Source organism: Rhineura floridana, chromosome 6 (assembly GCF_030035675.1).
Source record: "Rhineura floridana isolate rRhiFlo1 chromosome 6, rRhiFlo1.hap2, whole genome shotgun sequence".
Taxonomy (NCBI): Eukaryota; Metazoa; Chordata; class Lepidosauria; order Squamata; family Rhineuridae; genus Rhineura; species Rhineura floridana.
In genome coordinates this window covers 114262900-114277018 of record NC_084485.1, presented here as the reverse complement: position 1 = coordinate 114277018, position 14119 = coordinate 114262900, and the positions used below count along the sequence as shown (strand labels likewise).

General features: G+C 43.8%; 1 protein-coding gene across 8 annotated transcripts in view; it reads left to right on the top strand.

Annotated features, from left to right (window-relative positions):
• The window catches only part of TTLL7 (tubulin tyrosine ligase like 7), a 99299-nt gene that overhangs the window by 45907 nt on the left and 39273 nt on the right, over positions 1 to 14119 (top strand). For all 8 annotated transcript variants that reach the window (XM_061630525.1, XM_061630524.1, XM_061630520.1 and 5 more), the window contains 3 exons: positions 7830 to 7994; positions 8514 to 8672; positions 13675 to 13769. In XM_061630525.1, coding sequence (XP_061486509.1) covers positions 7830 to 7994; positions 8514 to 8672; positions 13675 to 13769 — 419 coding nt within the window. The remainder of the gene's footprint in view (positions 1 to 7829; positions 7995 to 8513; positions 8673 to 13674; positions 13770 to 14119) is intronic.

Sequence of the window (14119 nt, the reverse complement as noted above, 5' to 3'; positions counted from 1 at the left end):
GGCAGCAGGGCTATTTTACTCTCCATCTTTGGGGGATAAGACTATAGATTCAATGGGAGTATCAGAGGGGGAGGGAGAATTGTCCTTGGAAGGGGTCCCAGACATCCCCCACTGCCCAAAAAACTCCAGCACGAGAGCATCCTGCTTTGTTAACATCTCTCTGGCCTGAGGAAGTCACTTGTCATTCTTGGCCCCAGAAACCTAAACAGAAGCACAGTCTCTCCTAGAGTTAAGGGCTACTGAAACAGGCCAGGGCCCTTTAAACTGAAGAGACTGCAGTCATCAGAGTGGAGCTAGCCATTCTGGAGCTGCAGCTCTGAGTCTCATGCAGTGTATCCACAATACATTCAAAGCACATGACTTCCCTCAAAGAATCGTGGGAACTGTACTTTGTTAAGGGTGCTGGGAATTGTAGTTCTGTGAGGGGTAAACTAGAGCTCCCAGGATTCTCTGAGGGAAGTTATTTATTTATTTGATTTATCTCCCGCCCTTCCTCCCTATAGGAGCCCAGAGCAGCAAACAAAAGCAATAAAAACACTTTTAAAACATCATAAAAACAGACTTTGAATTATATTAAAACAAAACATCTTTAACAAATCTTTCTTAAAAAAGCTTTAAAAACATACTAAAAAGCAATTCCAACAGAGACACAGACAGGGATCAAGTCTGTAATTAAATAGCTTGTTGAAAAAGGAAGGTATTTGGTAGGTACCAAAAAGATAATAGGGATGGCCCCTCTCTAATATTTAAGGGGAGGGAATTCCAAGGAGTTGGTGGCCACTACGCTAAAGGTCCACTTCCTATATTGTGCGGAATGGACCTCCTGATAAGATGGTATGTGCAGGAAGCCCTTGACTGCAGAGCGCAGTGATCGACTGGGTGTATAAGGGGTAAGACATGTATCCTGGTCCCAAGCTGTATAGAGCTTTGTACATGAAAACTAGAACCTTGAATTTAGCCTGGTAGCTTATAGGCAGCTACTGCAATTCTTTCAGTAGCAGGGTGACATGTTGGCAATACCCTGCCCCAGTGAGCAGTCTCGCTGTGGCATTTTGCACCAGCTGCAGCTTCTAGACCAACCTCAAGGGCAGACCCACATAGAGCACATTACAGTAATCCAGCCTGGAGGTTACCAGTGTGTGGACAACAGTGGTCAGGCTATCCCGGTCCAGTAGTGGCTGCAGTTGTCTTACCAGCCGAAGCTGGTAAAAGGCACTCCTAGCCACTGAGGCCACCTGGGGCTCCAGTGACAAAAATGGATCCAGGAGCACCCCTGTTCTTTCAGAGGGAGTATGACCCCATCCAAAGCAGGCAACTGACCAATTATCCAAACTCTGGGACCACCAACCCACAGCACCTCCATCTTGCTAGGATTCTGACTCAGTTATTGGCCTTCATCCAGCCCACCACCATCATGAACCTAAACTCATGCCAAGTACCCCTGCTGCTTAGGCTAGACTCCCATCTGAGACCTAGGGCTCATCCAAACAGAGCGGGATAATCCATGTTTTCCATATCCGGTTTGTCATCTGACAGTCCTCACTTTGCCTGTTTGTTCGCTCTTTCTCGATTAAAAAAAACACTTATTTTTGCGCCCGCACACGCAGCGGGAGGTTGTGTACTTCTTCTTGCTTTTTCCCAGCTCTGCCCATAACACTCCCCCCTATCAGCCAATTGGTCTGCAAAAATATGACGTATGCTCCTCTCCCCCTTTGCAACAAAGCACAATAAGAGCATGAAAGTTTGAATTTCCTGTGGCTGTAATGGAGTTCCTTGCCGCTCGCCACTCTGGGGCAGAGCCGGCATGTGTGTGTGTGTGTGTGTGTCTCCAGGTGCTTATATGCCAATAATTACTGTATATATTTTTTTGCTTATATTTGCGATATTATGCAAAAACGAATGTATGTGTTTTTGCCTTTATGCATAGTACATTCTGGAGATACACACGGCTGGCAATTCTACCTATTTCTCCAGAACTGTGTGCCATGTCTAGGAAGGTAGACCACCAGTCTCTATGGTTGTTGGTGCCCGAGATGCTGTAGCAAAAATGTTTGAACGTAAGAGCGCAAAAGTTTGAAGTTCCTGTTGATTTGGTAATAGTGGCTGTAATGGAGTTCACCGAGTTTTTGGCTCTTTTACAGCTCCACTTACAGCTATTACATTTCTGCCTTGTGCAGTTGAGGGCAGCCGGAACCCAACGGGTGCCTGGACAGGGTCCTCTGCCACCCTGGAGCCCAGGAACAGCAGGAGCCTGAGCAGCGCCCGAGCCATGCCGAGCTTTCTTGGCTCCTGCGGGGTGGTGGTGGAGGAGGCTACTTCACAGCAGCTGCACTGGGGAAGGTTTGGGATAGGAAGCGCCATGATGTAGCAAGCTCAGCGAGGCAGGAGGTGGCGGCGGCTACATTTCCCCCCTTCTGGCAACACTGTTAACAAGCCAGGGCTTGGGGGAGGGAGATATCCGCCTCCCCCCCTCGCACCCCTCCCCCCCAGCCCCCAAAAGCCTTTCCTAGCTAAGGAACCCCCCCCCGTGGCTGCTGAATCCCTCAATTCTTGGGGGCTGCTGGTGGTGGTGCCTAGTCCAGGGCCTCCCCTCCCACTTTTGCACACATACACGCGCGTTGGACACATCCATTCCCCTTTCTCCGCTTTGAAGTGTTCCCTCTGATAAAAGAGACCTGCAAACCACTTATCTGACAATGATTGCTGTATTATTGCTTTCATTTGTGATATTGCGCTAAACTGAATGTATGTATTTTACTGGGGGTAAACACGCCCGGCAATTCCACTTATTTCTCATGGAACTGCAAGCAAGTAAGGACGTGTCATGTTAATGGGGAGCACCCCCCTTCTAACAGCACCAATTTTTAATGGGGACCCTCCAAAACTCTGGAAAGGGAGGGGACACGGAGGAGGAAGAGGGGAAAGAGATGATTGCTGCAGCCACTCCTGCCTCTGCCCTTGCCTTGTGCCTGCTCGCTGGCTCGTAAATTCAAATTTCACACTCTTGCGTCCAAGCGCAAAGGTCCAAGCGCAAGCAATAGGTTCCGGAGGGAAGGATCAGCCCCAGGCCCAGCAGAAACGGCAGTGGCGGGAGGAGAGGGAAATGTGTGTGTGTGCATGTGCAAAAGGGGGGAGGGGAGGCCCTGGACTCGCACCACCACAAGCAGCCCCCAAGAATCAAGAGATCCAGCAGCCTCGCGGGGTTCCTTAGCTAGGAAAGGCTGCTGAGGGCTGGGGGGGAGGGGGTGTGAGGGGGGGAGGTGGAGATCCCCCTCCCCCAAGCCCTGGCTTGTTAACAATGTTGCCAGAAGGGGGGGAAATGTAGCCACCGGCACCTCCCGCTGCGCTGAGCTTGCTACATCGCAGTGCTTCCTATCCCAAACCTTCCCCAGCGCACTGCAGTACCTGCTTGTGTGCAAATGTGGAAATGCGCATTTCCACATCTGGGAAGTACATGGCTCTGATTGGTTCAGTTTCCTGGGCTTTTCCAAGCACATTCGAGCACATGCGCACAAGTAAAAACCCATTATTGGATGGTAATGACGGAAGGGGTACTGGGACACACCCAAGGTCTGCCCATGGACCGCCTACATCTCTATAAACCGCGGTCTTGCATCTGAGCCCCTAATGTTGCAGCGGATGATTACTGGTTTAAAAAAGCAAATCGCATTTTTTGTGGTAATGCCAAAGTGGATTTAACTGCGCAAAAATGCGCAAAAGCGGGTGGCATCATATGGACAGCCGAAAAATAATGAATACACAAAGCGATCATGTCACACATTATACAGTTGTCTGGATGAGCCCCTAGGCTGAGACCAATGCCTGGAACAGAATGGGGTGAGGCTGCCTTCCTCTAGCAATTGTAATTGCATGGGAGCGAACACCCAAAGATGTTCCCTCCCCATCCCCCCAGCTATTCCCTTCTAATTATTTTTTTTTCTATTTTAGTTTTTTGACCCATCATGTAATATCCTAACCTCTCAGGTAATAAGACGTAAGAGATGGCATACATAGGGGGAATGAAGATCTGAATGTGTGCTTCAGATACAAATCTCACAGGCACGTTTCTGGCAGCAGCTTCCCACTATCCTAAGAATTCAGAAGATTCAGGCCTACTTGTGTTTTAAGTAAACTAAATTTACTTAATCACATGTCAGAACAGGCAAAAATGTAGTATAGTAGCAACCCTAAATTAACTCACATAGAAAAATTCCTTATGGACAAGATAATACTGTCTCTTTTGATCCAGCAGTGGGTTGTTAGGTTTTTGCTAGGCTTGGAAAATGCGTCCTGATGAACAGTATGGAGGAAGGTCTGGGTGTTTGCTGACTTCTGCATCAATGTGGGAGGCTCTTCATGCATTCAGTGTTGGGAAAAATATATTTAAAAGTTGTGCAAGGGGAAGGGAGAATTCCACCTTGTGGTTTTTCCCATTATAGTGTTGCAAGAACACCTGCACTTGGCTGACGTTCTCTTCTCCTTAAGATACAGGATCAGTCTCAGGCCCTGAACTTGGCAACCCTAGTCCCTTAAGATAAAATCCTGATCCCCTACTGCATTGGAAACCACTAGAGCCACAAAATAGGGCTGGAGAAGAAGGAGAATGCCAGAATCAAACCAGTATGGGGGGTGCATGGAAGATAATGGAAAATAGGCAACAAATCTTTGGACAAGACTTCTCAACTATTGACTCCATAAGTTTAATACACTTGTATGTACACAAATACAAATTTGACACAGGCTACACTTGTGTTGTTTATTTTTTAGGATGTGTTTTGTTTCAATGATTATGAATATTTTTTTCTGTTTAATTGCAGTAGATGTTGAACCACAATCATTGACTGCTTAGGGTCAAAGCTTTTGTCATTGAACTTTATAGTTGCAAAGTTTCCTACTTCCTATTATAACTGATTCCAGGCTGTCCATGGAGGCTCAGATTTCGGCAGTGAGCCGGGCAGCCTGGTACCAATTACACCTCATACGCAGGCTGCAACCCTACCTCCCTGTTCACCAGCTCCCACTGGTAGTACATGCCCTGGTCACCTCTCGATTAGACTACTGCAATGCGCTCTACGTGGGGTTACCCTTGAAAACGGTTCGGAAACTTCAACTGGTACAGAATGCGGCGGCTCGTTTACTTACAAACAGTTGTCACCGTGATCATATTACGCCAGTATTATTCAATCTACACTGGCTTCCAGTAGTTTTCCAGGCCCAATTCAAGGTGTTGGTGTTAACCTTTAAATCCCTATACGGTTTCGGCCCAGTTTATCTGAAGGAGCACCTCCAGCATCACCAATTATGCCGCCCGACAAGATCAGCCATGCAGGGCCTTCTCTTAGTCCCACCAACAAAAGCAGCTAGGTTGGTGGGGACTAGAGAGAGGGCTTTTTCGGTGGCAGCCCCACTCTCTGGAATTCCCTCCCGTTTGATCTTCAGCATGCCCCTTCCCTGGATACCTTCCGCCGAGCCTTAAAAACGTGGCTGTTTGGACAGGCCTTTGGGACCGCTGGGATGGGCTAATTACATACTGAATGCCCGTTGTTGTGTACTGCATACGTTGTTATTTTTGTTACTGCTGATTATATTGTATTTTATTGTATTTATTGTATTTTATTGTATTTTATTGAAATTTGATGTGTACGTCGCCTAGAGTGGCTTCGGCCAGATAGGCGACCTAAAAATTAAATTTACATTTTTTTCTCTCTCTGTGAGATCATCAAGTAAAGTAGCACAACAAATACTCTTAACAAATAGGAAAATAATATTGAGGATTTTGGTCAGAAATTAGAATGAATGGAACAAATTAGGCTGATGACTAGATGTTGGGGACAATACGTCTACTTCTGCCTTACTTCTCTTAGGTGGTTCTCAGTGGCATCTGGGTGATCACTGCTGACACCAAAATGTTGAGCTAGACAGACCTTTACCCTGAGTCAAAGTTGGCCCAGCATTTCTTGATGATTAATTATAAGACTTGCAGCGATATGCAAAACAAGTATATAAATGATCACAGTTCCTGTTTTATATATGGGAGCAAGGGTTCAACTGAGAAATAGTATCTTGCCCCTCCATCACTGAGATGAGATTTGAAAGCAGTCTGAGCATATAACACCTGTTCTGGCCCGCTTGCACTGGCTGCCAATATGTTTCCAGGCTAGATTCAAAGTGTTGGTATTAACCTATAAAGCCTTATACGGTGCGGGACCACGTTACCTTGTGGAACGCCTCTTCCGATATGAACCCGCCCGTACACTACGTTCTACTACGAAGGCCCTCCTCTGGGTTCCAACTCATAGGGATGCCCGGAGGGTGATGACAAGATCTAGGACCTTCTCAGTGGTGGCCCCCGAACTATGGAACAGTCTCCCCGAGGAAGTGCGCCTGGCGCCGACGGTGCTTTCTTTTCAGCGCCAGGTTAAAACCTTCTTATTCTCCGAACCATTTTAATCTAAATTGATTTAAATTTAAAATGTCACTGCGTTGATTTAGATTGTGTTATTTTGTATCATATTGTGTTATTTATTGTATCTTTTATGCTTTGTATTTCTATGTTCACTGCCCAGAGAGCTATTGCTAGTCGGGCGGTATATAAATTTAATAAATAAATAATAAATAAATAAATAAATAATATATCTATGTCAAAGAGAAATCGGTCCTCTGGACTTGCCAGACCTTTCTTTCCAGGGAACACCTGTCATATTGGAATGTAGCTACCCTGTTTTATTTGCTGTGCACAAATGCACATGAACATTTTATGCATCTGCTATTTCCATATAAAAATGACAACACACATAGGCTCTAATCCACAAAGGCATTTGGTTTGCTTTAAGACAGCAGTTAGACTCTCTTCATGTGTTATTGGCTTCCAATATGCATGCCTTTTGCTGGATTAGAATAAAGATGGTGGGTCCATAACTTTTCTTTCATCAGTTGTTATCAAATTCCTGAAGTCTATTGATTTCAGTGGGTTTTCTCTGGTCTCTGAGAATGACTTAGTTAGATTTACCCTCTTTATTGCAATAGATGTAGAAAATACAAATTATGCCTTGATCATTGACTATTAAGCCCCTTATTTGCAGTGAAAAGGTTTTACCTTGTTTTTGCTGCAACAGATTTGTACAGAATTTAAAAGATGAGGGCTGCAATCCTAAAGTGGGGGTGTGGAAGGAGAATCAAAGATGGATGAACTGTCACTTCCAATGCACTATTGGGCTGCAACTGCTGATGAAGTGGCCGTCTTGCACTCCTCCGTCCTTTTCTGCTTTTTACAAAATGCTCATTTCCCTTCCATTGAGAACAATGGGAGGGAAATGAGCTATTGCCACCTCTTGGGTTGGGATCCTTCAGATCCTAGCTTTCACCTGGCCCCTCCCCCTGACATGCTCCCTTTTTGGAGCTCTGACATCAGTGGGTGCAAAGGCTGCGGAAGTTTCTGGGATGGCAGGAAGAGAGAATCGAACATTGGATTTCTCTCTTGGTAGTCAGAGCTCTCACTTAGGGTTGCCAGGTTCAGGGCCTGAGACTGATCCTGTATCTTTAGGAGGAAAGTCAGCCAAGTGCAGGGGTTCTTGCAACACTGTAATGAGAAAAAGCAAAAGGTAGAATTCTCCCTTCCCCTTGCACAACTTTTAAAGATACAGAAGACCTCTTGGAGGCCGGGCCTGGCAACCCTACTCTCACTCCACCCTCTTAAAGGGAGATCTGGTCTTAAAGTGAGATCTGATCTTAAGGGCTTGAAAGGTCAAAGTTAGTACTTTGAACTGTCTGTGAACTATCTTTATTACCTGTAGTTCACAGGACTCTTTTCTGCCTTCCCTTGCTTTTAGAGCCAGCTGTATATGCACCTGACCAACTACTCTGTGAATAAGCATAACGAGCGTTTTGAACGGGATGAAACAGAAGATAAAGGCAGTAAGCGCTCTATAAAGTGGTTTACTGAGTTTCTGCAAACAAATCACCTTGACGTTTCCAAATTCTGGAATGATATTTCAGTAAGAGAAAACTAATATGCAATAGCTGTTTTTATGTTTATGTCGGCATATTAACAGTACTCCTTGCATCTTGACTTGGACTGGGACGTAATCTGGTTTTTGACACGTTGCTTTGTAGTTCTTATTTGAATGCATATTTTTATGTAGATAACTTATTAGAGTGCAAACCTCATGTTGTTCTATATAAAGCCTTGTCATTCTTTTGGGGCAAGATTCTTTTCATGTCTTGAAACTGGAAAATTGCCAAAAGAATCAGATTGTTCCAGTTGACTGACAAATGCATTAAACAAAATTACTAGTGTGCTTTTAGTGGTTGTGATTAGACCCCTAAATGCTGTTTGTTTATGTGCTCTTGTGATTTAGAGTGAAACCAGCTGTCAGTTAGATTCCTTAATTCTGCACAATCTTGTTTCTGTGTTTGAATGCGTGTTATTTAATACGTTCTGGTGATCTTTTTTTAACAAACCTAAACAATGATCTAGATGAACCTAGATAAATACTTTCTGGACAATCCCCCAGGAATTGGTGGTGAAGACACTCATCGTAGCAGAGCCACATGTCCTTCATGCTTATCGTATGTGTAGACCAGGACAGTCTCCAGGAAGTGACAGTGTTTGCTTTGAAGTTCTGGGGTTTGATATCCTGCTGGACAGAAAACTCAAGCCATGGCTCCTTGAGGTAAGCCGCTCTGAAAAAATGACAAGAGCATTTGATTTATTTAAAAGCAGTGCTTTTTGTTTTAAAAAAATTAAGGCGCTGGTACTCACATCTTGGTAAACTACTGCAGGTGCCAGCACAAAATGGCTGGCATTGGCAGCAAAAAAGATGTCTGTATTTGGTAGTGGTGAGTACTATTATACAAAAAAGCCCTGTTTAAAAGCATTTCTGAAGTGCTTCATATTTAACAATCACTTAAGCGGTATACAAAAATGTGACATATAATCTCTGAGCAGTGTACTAAAACTACAAGATCTTTAAGTAAAGTTAACCAATATCCTGCCTATTTTAAATGCCATAGGCAGTGGGGGGGGGGAAGGGTCAAATATTCATAATGGATGAAATTCTGTAGCTCTGCGTTTTAGCTGCTAAGAAAAGATTGCAGGGGAAGAGTGTGTGTGTGTGGGGGGGCTGGCAAGTGTGTCATATTTTGCTGCTTCTCCTGCAGGGATGGGGAACCTGAAGTCAGCATATACACCCAGGATGAGGACCCTTTTCTTGCCAGTGGGCCAGATCCTTATCTCAAGATGCTGGAAAATAGGAACTTTTATTATAGATAAAACCCAAAACGCGTTTCAGCCTATTATCTGCAGGCTTTCATCAGGGGATGATGGCTTATAAGATTATAAGACCAGCAAATCGCTTTCTGTACTGTGTCAAAGTCAAATGTCTCAATGATGCACATTCCCTGCAAGGAACACATTGATGAAGCAGACCCTAGTAGGACTGAATCTTGCCCTCCTGCCCATCAGCTGACATTACCCAGCAGCATTAGCTGATGGGTGTGGTTTGAGGAAATAGCCTCATGGGCCAACTTGGACCCCCTTGGGGCCAAGATTGGTCTGCAGGCTGGAGGTTCCTCACTAACCGTAGAAGGCCTTTCTGAATGAAAACTTTCAGAGGGCATTTAAGAGTGGGTGAAAACATTAACGGGTTTTATCAATGCTCAGGATCTCCCTTGTCACTAAACATCCCCCTTTTTCACAGTAAGGAGAGAAGGAGAGTCCAAGACTCGCTCTCTAGTTTGCCTCTTGTTTTAAAGGTGAACTAGCTGGCACCATCTAGTGGAAGAAAAGTGGAAGATTCTCTTTCAAGCTGAGCAATCTTGTCTTACCTTGTTTTGTCTAGTCTAGAATGTCATCATTTTTATTAAAAAATACATTAATAGTTATACCTGTTCAGAGACACAGCCCGCGTGGCTCCATGTTGAACAGATCTCAACAAGTCTGTTCCATACACTCAGCACCTTTTCATTGTATTGTTTTATATGATATTGCAGTCTTAAATGGTTGAAATGTGCCCTGAGTAGTGGGACAGAAATGGCTCCAGAAAATAAATCAGTCAGTAAATCAGTATTTAACTTTATGACATCCAGCACTTCCACATGACAGCAGTAGTTGCATCAAGTATAAGTTAGCATGAGAGAGAACATACTTGATAACACAAGGAATTGTCAGAGCTGGCCAGTGCAGGACTGAGTTGGAGAGAATGAGATGGTACAAAAATCAAGAGGCAGTGAGACAAGACGATGGGAGAGGAGGATAAAGGGGAGAAGAGAAGTATGCAAACAGAACAGGAGGATGAACAGATCAGGTTGGAAACAGAGTCTAGGTCCATCCTTACTGCAAGATGGACAGATGGAAGCATTGGCTAGAAGTGCCTTTTACCAGCTTGGGGGGGGGATACACCAGCTGTGCCCTTTCCATGAGAAGCTTGTCATTTATGGCCTAGTCAGTCACTTCCACATTGGATTGTTAACATGCTGTATGCAAGTTTGGAAACTTCAGTTTCCCTGGAATGTAGCTGCCACACTGTTAACTAAAACTGGCAAAGTGAAACATAACTTAATCACTCCTACACAGTAAATCTATTAAAAGCTTACTTTCTGATACCTTTGTACATGTGGCCACTACCACCTGAAATACACTGGATGGACACAAGAGTCAGAGCCGCCTTTGCTGTGGTGCTGAGACAGTGAAGCCGAAATAAGTTCACCTGGCCCATTGCTGTCCAATTTCCAGTGGACCGCTAAGGCTTATCTTTTCCAGCTGGCTTTTTCAATTCCTGCCTGAAAATGGATCTTTCAGTGCTGCTGCTTTTGAACTGACACTAATCTTTTGCAGTTTTAGTGTAATGTTGTGCAGTTAATGCTTGGTTTATTATTTTTAATTTTTGTATCTCAGGCTGCCATTTATGTAGTAGTTTTTATATAAAAGAGTCATAAAATGCTGAAAATGAATATATAACAATAAACTAATAAACCTTGGAAAAAGTGAAGCTGAATGTAAGTGGTCAAGATGAGTGAGCCATAGCTATAAATCAGGGATGGCGAACCTGTGGTCCTCCAGACGTTGCTGGACTCCAATTCTTATTAGTGGTAATGTGGCTGTGTCTGATGGGAGTTGAAATCCACCAACATCTGAAGGACCACAGGTTTCCCATCCCTGCTATCAATAAATGTACCCACCCAGGGTCAAGAAGTCTTTAATCTGAGACATGGCTTGGAAGTAAGTGGTTCTCAGCCAGCTGAGAGTTTTGGAAGGGTTTTGCAGGTAGTCCTATAGCAGGCCATGGTTTTGCTGTTCCTGTAGAATAGTTCTCAAGAAACCTATGCAACCCATATAGTTAGTTGCTATGAATTAATACTGTCCTTCCTGCCAATTAGTAGGATGAATGGATTGTATCAGAGTGCAGAAAGCTGGACCACTATGGCATAGAATGCTTAAGTCCTATATGTACAATTTTGTAATTGAAGTGACAGTAGAAAATTGGAGGTTTAGGGGCTGCCACAGAGAATACCCTTGTCCTGGGGCATATACCCCCCCCCAAGGAGGGCAGCAGAACTACCAAAAACATCAAGGCATGTGATGGTCACTAGATTTCATCCTTTGTGTGACCACCCTAACAGAGGTTGTCCCCATTGTTTTTTGAACGTTACATTGTACCTTCATCCTACTCAGTGCGCTCAGGTTACTAAACTATGGCTATAGATCCAAAGAGTGGGCAAATACTTGGTTGATTGCAACTCAAGCAGAATTGTATCTGCAGTAACTTATTCGTTTTTCCTAACATTAGAGTGCTGAGAAATATTTCTGTTGCTGTTAGTTTTAATGATTTTTATAGGTTGTTCTTATTTTTTGTATTGTGTATTTTATTTTATATATTTTTGGTGATCCACTCTGGTTGTAGTTAAGAAGAGTGGTATAAAAATGAGATAATAGATAATTAATTAATTAATTGCAGAGCAAATGTTAACTTAAAATCCCGTTGTTTTATGACATTTTGCATGCCATCCACAGTGCACGCGCATGCCAGGCATTATGTTTAAATGCTGGGATTTTACAGATGACCAAAGCTTTATTCAGCTGTTATTCTAAATTATGTGGAAAAAACATACAGAGGGGCCACCTGCTGCCCCAAATATCACTGTTCCACAGGCTCCACCCCGAACTTCCCACATTGAGCAGGAAGGTCTGAAGTCAGGGGGATGTTCTTCACTTGTTCACATTGAATATAGTTAGAATCCTGACTTATCAGGAACCCTGATTATGCAGCATTCCCGATCATGGGGATGATTCTAAGCACATTTAGGTGAGACATATGAAGAATCCCCATTCAGACCTTGGGGGTGGAACTGCTGGGTTTAAGGATGTTGGGACACACACACCAACATCCTGTGAAACCCCCATGAGTTATTTCTGAAAGTTCGGAATAATGCCTGAATAGAGTGTGGGTGGTTGGCATTTGAAAACTTCACCCAAATGTTATGTTTGTGTATATTTCTCAGTTACGTTTCCGTAGATTAAGGCATAGAATCATAGAATATTAGAGGTTGAAGGGGGCCTTTAAGACCATCGAGTCCAACCCCCTGCTCAATGCAGGAATCCAACTTAAAGCACACCAGACAGGTGGCTGTCCAACTGCCTTTGTAATGCCTCCAGTGTTGGAGAGCCCACCACCTCCCTAGGGAATTAGTTCCATAGTCACACCGCTCTAACAGGAAGTTTTTCTTGATGTTCAGTTGACATCTGGCTTCCTATAACTTGAGCCCATTATTGACAGTGTTTTAGCCACACTCTGTTGCTTGCTCTTTTTTGTTTCGTAGATGTGTGACTCTTTAAAGAACGCAGGTTCTTCTATCTTGATTTCTGCCCCCAGCCTTTCCATTTATGAATGTGCTTGCAGGAGAGTTGCATTTAATCTGAACAGGCAAAATCTTGGCATGTTCTTTATTTTGCTTCCAATGCACCCAGTGCTTTACAAAGTTGGACTCGATGGTCTTATAGGCCCCTTCCAACTCTACTGTTCTGTGATTCTGTGATTTCATGTCCTGCACCCTGGGACGATCAAGAAGAGATCCTGGCCCTCCTCTGTGACAACCTTTCAAGTACTTGAAGAGTGCTAGCATATCTCCCCTCAGTCTTCTCAAGGTTAAACATGCCCGGTTCTTTTAGTCTCTCCTCATAGGGCTTTGTTTCCAGTCCCATGATCATCCTTGTTGCCTTCCTCTGAACCTGTTCCAGTGTGTCTGCATCCTTCTTGAAGTGCGGAGACCAGAACTGGATGCAGTACTCATGATGAGGCCTAACCAGTGCCGAATAGAGGGGAACTAGTACTTCACACGATTTGGGAATTATACTTCTGTTAATGCAGCCTAAAATAGCATTTGCTTTTTTGGCAGCCGCATCGCACTGTTGGCTCATATTCAGCTTGTGATCAGCAACAATTCCAAGATCCTTCTCCCGTGTAGTTTTGTTGAGTCAAGTATTCCCCATCTTGTAACTGTGCACTTGGTTTCTTTTTCTTAGGTGTAGAACGTTGCACTTATCCCTGTTAAATTTCATTTAGCCCAATGCTCCAGCCTACCAATGTCACTTTGAATTTTGTTTCTGTCTTCCAGGGTATCTGCTATCCCTCCCAATTTTGTATCATCTGCAGATGTTCTGTCCTCTTAATTTTTCAGATTAACCGAGCCCCAAGTTTTGGTACTGACCAAAAAATAGACTATGATGTGAAAAAAGGTGTTCTGCTGAATGCATTAAAGCTGCTCAATATAAGGTAAATTTATATTTTGCCTGTTGCTCCTTTTGTTACGGTTTAAAAAAAAACTGATAAATTTATATTTTGATGTGCGAAGGTAACAGAAAATGCTCTGTAGAAAACTTGTAATTTATATTCAACCCTTTTGACATAAACATTTTGAGCCAAATATAACACAATTCTGTCATCAGAGAGGGTATGCTAGTGGGGAGCAAGTGAAATTTTTCTTTGACCCAGGAGCTGAGGAAGGGCCACCCAGCCTTATTATAAAGCATCTTTTTCAGGCAACTCTTGGATTTAAACCCCATGATAGGAAGATACCTTGTGCAAGGCTGAGATGCTGGAGCTAAATTGAATTATTGGAAGAA